Raw genomic sequence first — 13,051 nt, forward strand, 5'->3', positions numbered from 1 at the left:
TTGTTGACTTCTGTAACCTTAAAGGCCTTGGTTTCATGCATGTTAACATTAAAAGCCTCCTCCCTAAGTTTGTTTTATTCACTACCTTAGCACACTCTGCCAACCCGGATGTCCTAGCTGTGTATGAATCCTGGATAAGGAAGATCACCAAAAACCCTGACATTTCCATCCCTAACTACAACATTTTCCGACAAGATAGAACTGCCAAAGGGGGCGCAGTTGCAACCTCCTGCAGAGATAGCCTGCAAAGCTCTGTCTTACTATCCAGGTCTGTGCCCAAACAATTTGAGCTCTTACTTCTAAAAATGCACCTTTCCAGAAACAAGTTTCTCACAGTTGCAGCTTGCTATTGACCACCTTCTGCCCCCAGTTATGCCCTGGAACCCATATGTCAATTGATTGAAACCCATCTTTCTCCAGAGCTCGTGATGTTAGGTGACATAAACTGGGACCTGCTTAACACCCTGGCCATCCTACTATCTAAGCTTGATGCCCTCAATCTCACAAATTATCAATGAACCTACCAGGTACAACCCCAAATCTGTAAACACAGACACCCTCTTAGATATCATCCTAACCAACCTGCCCTCCAAATACACCTCTGCTGTCTTCAACCAGGATCTCAGCGATCACTGCCTCATTGCCTTTGTCCGTAATGGGTCTGGGGTCAAACGACCACCCCTCATCACTGTCAAACACTCCCTAAAACACTTCAGCGAGCAGGCCTTTCTAATCGACCTTGCCCGGGTATCCTGGAAGGATACTGACCTCATTCTGTCAGTAGAGGATGCCTGGTTATTCTTTAACTTCTTGGTGACATTGGGCAGTATTTTCATGTCCGGATGAAATGCATGCCCAAATTCAACTGCCTGCCACTCATCCCCAGAAGATAAGATATGCATATTATTAGTAGATGTGGATGGACAACACTATGAAGATTCTAAAACTGTTTGAATCATGTCTGTGAGTATAACAGAACATATGTAGCAGGCGAAACCCCGAGGTCACTCTTTTCAATGGGCTTTCATTGGGAATCCAGATTTCTAAGGGATCTTCTTGCGGGTCCTACTGCTTCCACTGGATGTCACCAGTCTTTAGAAATTGGTTGAGGTTTTTCCTTTGTGTAATGAAGAAGTAGCCCTGTTCAAAACGAGGGTCACTTCAAGTGTACTGTTTGTTTGAGGCGTGTGACCAGAAAGGTAGCGTCAGTTTGTTTTCTTCCTGTATTGACCACAGATCATCCCGTCTTCAATTTTATCGATTATTTACTTAAAAAAATACCTAAAGTTGTATTACTAAGTAGATTGAAATGTTTTGGCAAAGTTTACAGGTAACTGGAAATATTTTGTAGTCACGTTGCGCAAGTTGGAACCGGTGTTTTTCTGGATCAAACGCGCCAAATAAATTGACATTTTGGATATATATCGACAGAATTAATAGAACAAAAGGACCATTTGTGATGTTTATGGGACATATTGGGGTGCCAACAGAAGAAGCTCGTCAAAGGTAAGGCATGATTTATATTTTTATTTCTGCGTTTTGTGTCATTGAAATATGTTTTCTCTCTTTATTTACGGTGGTGCTACTCTCAGGTAATAGCATAGTTTGCTTTCACCGAAAGGCCTTTTTGAAATCTGATACGTTGGCTGGATTCACAACACGTGTAGCTTTAATTTGGTATCTTACATGTGTGATTTCATGAAAGTTAGATTTTTATAGTAATTTATTTGAATTTGGCGCACTGCATTTTCTCTGGCTTTTGGCCAGGTGGGACGCTAGTGTCCCACATATCCCAGAGAGGTTAAAAGTGCTTTCCTCACAATCTTAAATATGCCCCATTCAAAAAATGTACAATCAGGAACAGACATAGACCCTGGTTCACTACAGACCTGACTGTCCTTGACCAGCACAAAAACATCCTGTGGCGTACTGCATTAGCCGCAAAATGCAACTTTTTAGGGAAGTTAGGAACCAATATACACAGGCAGTTAGGAAAGCAAAGGCTAGCTTTTTCAAACACTGTTTTGGGACAAGTCCATAGAGAATAAGAGCTCTTCCTCCCAGCTGTCCACTGCACTGAGGCTAGGAAACACTGTCACCACTGATAAATCCGAGACAATTGAGAACTTCAATAAGCATTTTTCTACGGCTGGCCATGCTTTCCACCTGGCTACCCCTACCCTGGTCAACAGCCCTGAACTCCCACAGCAACTTGCCTAAGCCTCCCCATTTTTCCTTCACCCAAATTCAGATAGTTGATGTTCTGAAAGAACTGCAAAATCTGTACCCCTACAAATCAGCCGGGCTAGATAAATGGACCCTCTCTTTCTAAAATTATCCGCCGAAATTGTTGCAACCCCTATTACTAGCCTGTTCAACCTCTCTTTCGTATCGTCTGAGATCCTGCCGTGGTCATCCCCCTCTTCAAATGGAGAGACACTCTAGACCCAAACTGCTACAAACCTATATCTATCCTACCCTGCCTTGATAAGGTCTTCAAAAGAAAAGTTAACAAGCAGATCACCGACCATTTCAAATCCCACTGTACTTTCTCCGCTATGCAATCTGGTTTCCCGAGCTGGTCATGGGTGCGCCTCTGCCACGCTCAAGGTCCTAAACGATATCATAACCGCCATCGATAAGAGACAATACTGTGCAGCTGTATTCATCGACCTGGCCAAGGCTTTTGACTCTCTCGGCAGACTCAACAGCCTTGGTTTCTCAAACGATTGCCTCGCCTGGTTCACCAACTACTTCTCAGATAGAGTTCAGTGTGTCAAATCGGAGGGCCTGTTTTCCGGACCTCTGGCAGTCTCTATGGGGGTGCCTCAGGGTTCAATCCTCGGGCCGACTCTTTTCTCTGTATACATCAATGATGTCGCACTTGCTGCAGGTGACTCTCTGATACACCTCCAACGCAGACGACATCATTCTGGAAACATCTGGCCCTTCTTTGGACACTGTGTTAACTAACCTCCAGATGAGCTTCAATGCCATACAACTCTCCTTCCGTGTCCTCCAACTGCTCTTAAATGCAAGTAAACCTAAATTAATGCTCTTCAACCGATCGCTGCCCACACCTGCCTGCCCGCCCAGCATCACTACTTTGGACAGTTCTGACGTAGAATATGTGGATAACTACAAATACCTAGGTGTCTGGTTAGACTGTAAACTCCAAACTCACATTAAACATCTCCAATCCAAAATTAAATCTAGAATCAGCTTCCTATTTCGCAACAAAGCATCCTTCACTCATGCTGCCAAACATACCCTCGTAAAACTGACTATCCTACCGATCCTTGACTTCGGCGATGTCATTTACAAAATAGCCTCGCACACTCTACTCAGCAAATTGGATGCAGTCTATCACAGTGACATCCGTTTTTCCACCAAAGCCCCATACACTACCCACCATTGTGACCTGTATGCTTTCGTTGGCTGGCCCTCGGTTCATATTCATCGCCAAACCCACTGGCTCCAAGGTCATCTATAAGTCTCTGCTAGGTAAAGCCCCGCCTTATCTCAGCTCACTGGTCACCATAGCAGCACCCACCTGTAGCACTCGCTCCAGCAGGTATATTTCACTGGTCACCCCCAAAGCCAACTCCTCCTTTGGCCGCCTTTCCTTCCAGTTCTCTGCTGCCAATGACTGGAACGAACTGCAAAATTCACTGAAGCTGGAGACTCATATCTCCCTTATTAGCTTTAAGCACCAGCTGTCAGAACAGCTCATAGATCATTGCACCTGTACATAGCCCACCTGTAATTAGCCTATCCAACTACCTCATCCCCATACTCTTATCGAGTTTTATTTATTTTGCTCCTTTGCACCCCAGTATCTCTACTTGTACACTCATCTTCTGCACATCTATCACTCGTGTTTAATTGCTATATTGTAATTATTTTGCCACTATGGCCTATTTATTGCCTTACCTCCGTTATCCTACCTCATTTGCACACACTGTATATAGACTTTTTCTATTGTATCATTGACTGTATGTTTGTTTATTCCATGTGTAACTCTGTGTTGTTGTTTGTGTTGCACTGCTATGCTTTATCTTGGCCAGGTCACAGTTGTAAATGAGAACTTGTTTTCAACTAGCCTACCTGATTAAATAAACGTAATATATATATATATATATATATATATATATATATATTTTTTTTTTTTTAATGGTAAGGCTTCCGTTACCACATGGTCAACGAAGATGGTCTGGACTTCATTAGACACAATAGCCTCCCTTACTCTGATGTCCACCTCTTTGACCTCTTTGATGGGGCCCATGCCCACCTCTCTGACATCTTTGATGGGTCCCATGCCCACCTCTCTGAGTGGGCAGGGCTCCCTGTCTATGAGCTCTTTCGTTTCTTCCTCTCCCTTGCTGTCTATCCTACTCCATGTTGAAAGAAATTGCAAGTGTTCACACACCCCCTTTTATATGATGACCAATTGTGGTTACCACTATATAAAATGAGCAAAAACGAGTAGTCATTATGTGTGGTTATCAAATGTCATATATATATAAAACATGTAGATGTTTATACTTACAAACACTGATTACTTTATATTAAAGGTATTTCTAGATGGAACACTGATAAGGTTTGTTGAAAATGTTTGTTAGTTGTACTTAGTCAATTGAAAATGTGATTAAAGTCTTTTTGATGATCTGTTTTGAGTTTTGTACTAAGAGTTGTGACATGTTACCTCATACTTGTGAAAATAGTACCAAAGCCATAAAAAAACTGTAAAAAATGTGTTTTACTCAAACGACTTTCCATAACACAGTATTTATACACATATTAGGTTTGTTCATAAACACATACTTTTTACAATGTAAAAACCAACGACTGAAAATGTTTAATATGTTTTGTCTTCATTTATCCTCATTTAATGAAGAGAACTACCTTCCTCTTCCTCCCTGGATGAGCCACCTCTGAACACTATCTTCATTATTGGGTTTCTCCATCAACACATAACATGTTGTTATTACGACTGACTGCGTGGTATTCTCAAATGTTCCGTAGAATTCCTCTTCAGACTCACAGTTGAAGTGTCCTGTTAGATTTTGCAGTGGGGAGAACAAGTATTTGATAACCTGCAAAATCGGCAGTGTTTCCCACTTACAAAGCATGTAGAGGTCTGTCATTTTTATCATAGGTACAGTTCAACTGTGAGAGATGGAATCTAAAACAAAAATCCAGAAAATCACATTGTATGATTTTTAAGTAAATAATTTGCATTTTATTGCATGACATAAGTATTTGATCACCTACCAACCAGTAAGAATTCCGACTCTCATAGTCCTGTTAGTTTTTCTTTAAGAAGCCCTCCTGTTCTCCACTCATTACCTGTATTTACTGCACCTGTTTGAACTCGTTACCTGTATAAAAGACACCTGTCCACACACTCAATCAAACAGACTCCAACCTCTCGACAATGGCCAAGACCAGAGAGCTGCGTAAGGACATCAGGGATAAAATTGTAGACCTGCACAAGGCTGGGATGGGCTACAGGACAATAGGCAAGCAGCTTGATGAGAAGGCAACAACTGTTGGCGCAATTATAAAAAAATGGAAGAAGTTCAAGATGACGGTCAATCACCCTCGGTCTGGGGCTCCATGCAAGATCTCACCTCGTGGGGCATCAATGATCATGAGGAAGGTGAGGGATCTGCCCAGAACTACACGGCAGGACCTGGTCAATGACCTGAAGAGAGCTGGGACCACAGTCTCAAAGAAAATCATCCCAACTGTGAATTATGGAGGTGGAAACATCATTCTTTGGGGATGCTTTTCTGCAAAGGGGACAGGACGACTGCACCATATTGAGGGGAGGATGGATGGGGCTATGTATCGCGAGATCTTGGCCAACAACCTCCTTCCCTCAGTAAGAGCATTGAAGATGGGTCGTGGCTGGGTCTTCCAGCATGACAACGACCCGAAACACACAGCCAGGGCAACAAAGGAGTGGCTCCGTAAGAAGCATCTCAAGGTCCTGGAGTGGCCTAGCCAGTCTCCAGACCTGAACACAATAGAAAATCTTTGGAGGTGAAAGTTGAAAGTTCGTATTGCCTGATGTATCAAATACTTATGTTATGCAATAAAATTCAGATTAATTACTTAAAAATCATACAATATGATTTTCTGGATTTTTGTATTAGATTCCGTCTCTCACAGTTGAAGTGTACCTATGATCAAAATGACAGACCTCTACATGCTTTGTAAGTAGGAAAACCTGCAAAATCAGCAGTGTATCAAATACTTGTTCTCCCCACTGTATAGACGTACTGATTGATGTATAGACGTACTGATCGATGTATAGACATACTGATTGATGTACAGATGTACTGCTTGATGTACAGACGTACTGCTTGATGTATAGACTTACTGCTTGATGTATAGACTTACTGATTGATGTAAAGACGTACTGATTGATGTTTACACTTACTGATTGATATTTAGACTTACCGATTGATATATAGACTTACTGAATTATATATACTTACTGGTTGAGGAATGCAAACAGATATCTCATGACGATGATGACGGGGTGAGAAAGAGTTACAACGATCTGCTGAAGGTGATGAGCTCTCTCTGCACCAGAGTCTAGTTCTGAGAGATAGAGAAAGGGGGGAGAGAGACAGAGGGATACAATCATTTCGATGTATACAGTATGAAATGTATATCTACTTTACAATAGTAAACATATTTACTATATAAATCCAATCAATTATTATATCAATTACTATCTAAACCATGAGTGGGCAAACTACAGAGGTTTAAGTAAAAAAAAACATTTTGTTGGGGGTTAGAAAACTCTCCAGGCCACTCTTGAACATCTACAACCAAATAGAAAGCATGTAGAAATGATAATGGACCTGTATATTTTACAATAACTGCTCTTTTTCTGGCATGCAAATCGATTTTGACATACGAATCAGTCCCCAAAAAATCTGGACAGCCCTCTGTTGAATTTTTTAATCCCGATCTGGCCCTTGAGCCAAAAAGTGTTCCCATCCTGGTCTAAATCCTGCATCCAGTGGAGTACAGTAGTCTGATGGTTGCTATAGTACATCAGTAGTACTTACTGATGGTAGACATGAGGTCGAGGAAGTGTTCCTTGGGGAACAGTGGGTTCTCCAGCCCCCTGAAATACAGCTTCAGAACTCCCGCCACCGCCATGATGTCATGGTCACTCTGGTCGTTGACCAATGGGTCCTCACCTAGGGGCATCACATGATATGGTACAGAGTCACACAATCTGTCAATCATCCAGTCACACTGCTTTAATCTTGTTGAATCTATATAACCCAAGTCATGCTGAAAAAGTACATCTGTAAAATTGTGAATGTACATCTGCTTTGTAAACTGTGTAAGCTTGTAAGAACACAGTCAGCTGTCATTTAATACAATATAACACCTCATTAACTAGTCTATAGGAAAACATTTGCCGAAGCTCTCTCTATAAACATATTAGTTAGCCGACAAAAATAATGAAGATATATTTGTACGTTTGTCACTACAGTATTTTCATCCAACTATAGCATTCCTGTTAAGAATGTGGCAACTACTGCTGCTGTAGATCTCAAATAGCTTGTCCATGACAGTGCCATACATGACCAATGTGCTCTCTATGTATCTATCTGCACTTTACAGTCCTAGAGCGAAGGTCTGTGGCAGCCGTGCTGGGGCCTCGCTGGGACCGACCTCTCTCAAATGAATTTTTTATATCGTTGACTTCGACCTGGGAGCCGGGAATCCTGAATATGCCTTGCTGCTGAAGGCCTGTTGGAGCAGAGCACCCCAAGTCAGCATTAAGACGGAAACATATCCGGCAAACACACACGCAGGCAGGAACGCATACAGAGACACACAGACATGGACACACACAAACACACACTAAACTGAAACTTGAGTGTAGTATATCCACAGCCCAAACATCAGAAACATATTCTGTCTGTCCACTACATGGTAGTTTCAATATTCAATATTTCAATAAGAGAAACTACATCACAGAGATCCAAAATGGAGGCTATACAGTAGTATATTCAACTACATGGACTACTACATACAGTATCTATCAATTAATTCCTGTGTTCCTCTTACCGTATAGATTGATGTAGCGGACACAGCTCTCAACCACCACTGGTATAGCCTGCCCTGAGTCCTAACAGAGAGGCAGAGAGAGAGAGGCAGAGAGGCAGAGAGAGAGAGAGAGAGAGAGGCAGAGAGAGAGAGAGGCAGAGAGAGAGAGAGGCAGAGAGAGAGAGAGAGAGAGAGAGAGGCAGAGAGAGAGAGAGAGAGAGAGAGAGAGAGAGAGAGAGAGAGAGAGAGAGAGAGAGAGAGAGAGAGAGAGAGAGTGATTGAGAGAGAGGGTTTGAGAGGGAGGGTTTGAGAGGGAGGGTTTTAGAGGTATGGAGAGAGAGGGATTGAGAGGGAGGGATTGAGAGGGATAGGGAGGGAGAGGTAAGGTGACTCAACAGGTTAGAGTGAACAAAGCACATTAATAAATGAATTATCTGTCTAGGTACACAGAATTAATTATGTATAATCATGGCAACTACCATAGAGATACAATATGATTGTGTTCTCTTTAATTCTGTGTAAAATGAGTCTATTAACCAACTAATTGCATGAATAATGAACAAAGATAAGTACATTATCATATAACCATTTCATAAGACCATTTACATAATTTAAATATTAACTGAGAGACTTTCAACTCTCTGACTGAGCAAGCACATATGGTCTGCAGAGGGCATCAGTGATTGTGGTGTTCTTCTGATACCCTCTGTTTCCTCACAAGGTTACCACCATACTCATAAACACACTATACACTAAGTGTACAAAACATTAGGAAAACTTTCTCTTTCCATGACAGATTGACCAGGTGAATCCAGGGGAAAGCTATGATCCCTTATTGATGTCACTTGTTAAATTCACTTCAAATCATTGTAGATGAAGGGGAGGAGACAGGCTAAATTAGGATTTTTAAGCCTTGACACAAATGAGACATGGATTGTACATGTGTGCCATTCAAAGGGTGAATGGGCAAGACAAAATATTTAAGCGCCTTTGAACGGGATATGGAAGTAGGTGGTAGTAGCAGTATGAATGTCAAGAAATGCAGCGCCGCTGGGTTTTTCAAGCTAAACAGTTTCCCGTGTGTATCAAGAGTGGTCTACCACCGAAAGACACAACTGTGGGAAACATTGTTCCACCATCCCCGTGGAACGCTTTTAACACCTTGCAGAGTCCATGCCTCAACAGATTGAGTCTGTTCTGAGGGCAAAAGGAGGAGGTGAAACTCAATATTAAAAAGGTGTTCCTAATGTTCTGTACAGTCAGTGTATATTCATATATACCGTACCAGTCAAAAGATTGGACACACCTACTCATTTAAGTTTAAAAAAATTATTTTTACTATTTTTTACATTGCAGAATAATAGTGAAGACATAAAAACTATGAAATAACAAATTGGAATAATGTAGTAACCAAAAAAGTGGTAAACAAAAATACAAACTATATTTTATATTTGAAATTCTTCAAAGTAGCCACCCTTTGCCTTGATGACAGCTTTGCACACTATTGGCATTCCCTTAACCAGCTTCACCTGGAATGCTTTTCCAACAGTCTTGAAGGAGTTCCGACATATGCTGAGCACTTGTTGGCTGCTTTTCCTTCACTCTGCGGCCCAACTCATCCCAACTCATTGTGGAGCCCAGGTCATCTGATGCAGCTCTCCATCACTCTCCTTCTTGGTCAAATAGCCCTTATACAGCCTGGAGGTGTGTTTTGGGTCATTGTCCTGTTGAAAAACAAATGATAGTCCCACTAAGTGCAAACCAGATGGGCTGGCGTATCGCTGTAGAATGCTGTGGTAGCCATGCTGGTTAAGTGTGCCTAGAATTCAAAATAAATTACTGACAGTGTCACCAGCAATGCACCATCACACCTCCTCCTCCATGCTTCACGGTTGGAACCACACATGCGGTTATCATCCGTTCACCTACTCTGCGTCTCACAAAGACATGGCGGATGGAACCAAAAATCTGAAATTTGGACTCATCAGACCAAAGGACAGATTTCCACCGGTCTAATGTCCATTGCTTGTGTTTCTTGGCCAAAGTATATCTCTTATCCTCTGCAGCAGGGGTAACTCTGGATCATCTTTTCCTGTGGCGGTCCTCATGAAAGACAGTTTCATCATAGCCCGATGGTTTTTGCGACTACAAGTTCATGAGATTTTCCAGATTGACTGACCTACATGTCTTATAGTAATGATGGACTGTCATTTCTCTTTGCTTATTTGAGCTGTTCTTGCCATAATATGGACTTGGTCTTTTACCAAATAGGGCTATCTTATGTATACCACCCCTACCTTGTCACAACACAACTGATTGGCTCAAATGCATTAAGAAGGGAATACATTCCACAAATTAACTTTTAACAAGGCACACCTGTTAATTGAAATTCATTCCAGGTGACTACCTCATGGAGCTGGTTGAGAGAATGCCAAGAGTGTGCAAAGCTGTCATTAAGGCAAAGGGTGGCTACACGGAAGAATCTCAAATATAACATATATTTAGAATTGTTTAACCCCTTTTGTGGTTACTACATGATTCCATATGTGTTATTTCATAGTTGTGATGTCTTCACTATTATTTTACAATGTAGAAAATAGTAAAAAATTAAGAAAAACCCTGCAATGAGTAGATGTGTCCAAACTTTTGACTGGTACTGTACATTATTCATTGGTTATCACATGATAAAGGACAGAGGGACCAAGCAGGCAGAGAGATGTTGTTTAGTTAGTGTACACATACAACTAGAGGTTGACCGATTAATCTGAATGGCCGATTAATTAGGGCCGATTTCAAGTTTTCATAACAATCGGAAATCGTTATTTTTGGACACCGATTTAGCAGATTTTAAAAAATGTGTTTAATTATTATTATTTTTTATTTTTATTTTATTTAACTAGGCAAGTCAGTTAAGATCACATTGTTATTTCAATGACGGCCTAGGAACGGTGGGTTAACTGCCTGTTCAGGGGCAGAACGACCGATTTTCACCTTGTCAGCTCGGGGGATCTAATCTTGCAACCTTACAGTTAACTAGTCCAACGCAATAACGACCTGCCTCTCTCTCGTTGCACTCCACAAGGAGACTGACTGCTTGTTACACGAATGCAGTAAGCCAAGGTAAGTTGCTAGCTAGCATTCAACTTATCTTATAAAAAACAATCAATCATAATCACTAGTTAACTACACATGGTTGATGATATTACTAGATATTATCTAGCGCGTCTTGTGTTGCGTATAATCTGACTGAGCATACAAGCATTCAAGTATCTAAGTATCTGACTGAGCTGTGGTAGGCAGAAGCAGGCGCGTAAACAGTCATTCAAACAGCACTTTTGTGCATTTTGCCAGCAGCTCTTCGTTGTGAGTCAGGCATTGCGCTGTTTATGACTTCAAGCCTATCAACTCCCGAGATGAGGCTGGTGTAACCGAAGTGAAATGGCTAGCTAGTTAGCGCGCTAATAGCGTTTCAAATGTCACTCGCTCTGAGCCTTGGGGTGGTTGTTTCCCTTGCTCTGCATGGGTAACGCTGCTTCTAGGGTGGCTGTTGTCGTTGTGTTCCTGGTTCGAGCCCAGGGAGGAGCGAGGAGAGGAACGGAAGCTATACTGTTACACTGGCAATACTAAACATCCAATAGTCAAAGGTTAATGAAATACAAATGGTATAGAGGGAAATAGTCCTATAATTCCCATAATAACTACAACCTAAAGCGTCTTACCTGGGAATATTGAAGACTCATGTTAAAAAGAACCACCAGCTTTCATATGTTCTCATGTTCTGAGCAAGGAACTTAAACGTTAGCTTCCTTACATTGCACATATTGCACTTTTACTTTCTTCTCCAACACTTTGTTTTTGCATTTATTAAACCGAATTGAACATGTTTCATTATTTATTTGAGGCTAAATTGATTTTATTGATGTATTATATTAAGTTAAAATATGTGTTCATTCAGTATTGTTGTAATTGTCATTATTACAAATACATGTATATATATATATATATATATATATATATATATATATATATATATATATATATATATATATATATATATACATATATATATATATATATATTTATTTATTTTTAATCGGCCGATTAATCGGTAACGGCTTTTTCGGCCCTCAATAATCGGTATCGGCATTGAAAAATCATAATCGGTTGACCTCTACATACAACCCAAACATATTCACCCCTCGCCTGATTCTTAGATCTGTTGGTGCTGTCTTACCAACTCCTATAGCAATTGGCATTGGCAGAAAGCACAAACACATCTGGGACCAGGCTACTCTTCATCCCTTCTATGACAGAATAACCAGAATACCTGGCTGCGGGTTCGGGTATTCCGTCTTCCCCTGGGGCAGGCAGAAAGCAGTGGCAGCAGCAGGATGAACAGAACAGAGAGGAAGAGAGGCAAGAAGAACCACAATAAGGTTAGAGAAGCAAAGGGAAACAGATAGGACCTCTAGAGGGAGGGGGTAAGAGGTCAAGCCTGAGAGAAGGATTGGGGAGGCCCGACAGGAGAGACCCAAGCTTGGGTAGGATGGGGCTGGGGGGAGGGGAGGGTTGGGGGTTCTGGTGAAGGCAAGGACGATGGGCCTGGGACTGTGGACAAGTGGCAAGAGAGGCTCAGCTTTTACACCATGGTTGACTGGGGCAATTTTATTATCTCTGAGAATACACCTGAGATGTCACTTGGAGGCACTAGGACCATGACAGTCTGACACTAACAGCCCCAGTGGACTCCACTGATGTGTACACACTCTATCTGTCAGTGTGCCAATGTTGGATCCTGACTTATGCAGAGGAAACGGCCCCGTGTGTTTATTTCCATAGCCTGACATGTTTAGTCCTGGGCCAACTGGCCTGTCACCAAAATGTGTTTAATGTCTAGAGTTCAGGGTTCAGGTGCTATAACATGGGCATTAATGTCATAAGCAAACCCCACGCGACCAGAGTCTGA

General features: G+C 41.6%; 1 protein-coding gene across 3 annotated transcripts in view; it reads right to left on the reverse strand.

The window, feature by feature from the left end:
- Positions 1–13,051, reverse strand: part of LOC109891285 (SLIT-ROBO Rho GTPase-activating protein 3) — a 72,136-nt gene that overhangs the window by 10,244 nt on the left and 48,841 nt on the right. For 2 of the 3 annotated variants that reach the window (XM_020483707.2, XM_020483708.2), the window contains exons 13-16: positions 8,107–8,167; positions 7,708–7,785; positions 7,089–7,223; positions 6,507–6,612 (exon numbers count right to left, since the gene is read on the reverse strand). In XM_020483707.2, the coding sequence (XP_020339296.1) occupies positions 6,507–6,612; positions 7,089–7,223; positions 7,708–7,785; positions 8,107–8,167 (380 nt within the window). Of the gene's footprint in view, positions 1–6,506; positions 6,613–7,088; positions 7,224–7,707; positions 7,786–8,106; positions 8,168–12,412; positions 12,444–13,051 lie in introns of all 3 variants that reach the window. The other variant, XM_020483709.2, reaches the window with a different exon arrangement.

Source organism: Oncorhynchus kisutch, linkage group LG5 (assembly GCF_002021735.2).
Source record: "Oncorhynchus kisutch isolate 150728-3 linkage group LG5, Okis_V2, whole genome shotgun sequence".
Lineage (NCBI taxonomy): Eukaryota > Metazoa > Chordata > Actinopteri > Salmoniformes > Salmonidae > Oncorhynchus > Oncorhynchus kisutch.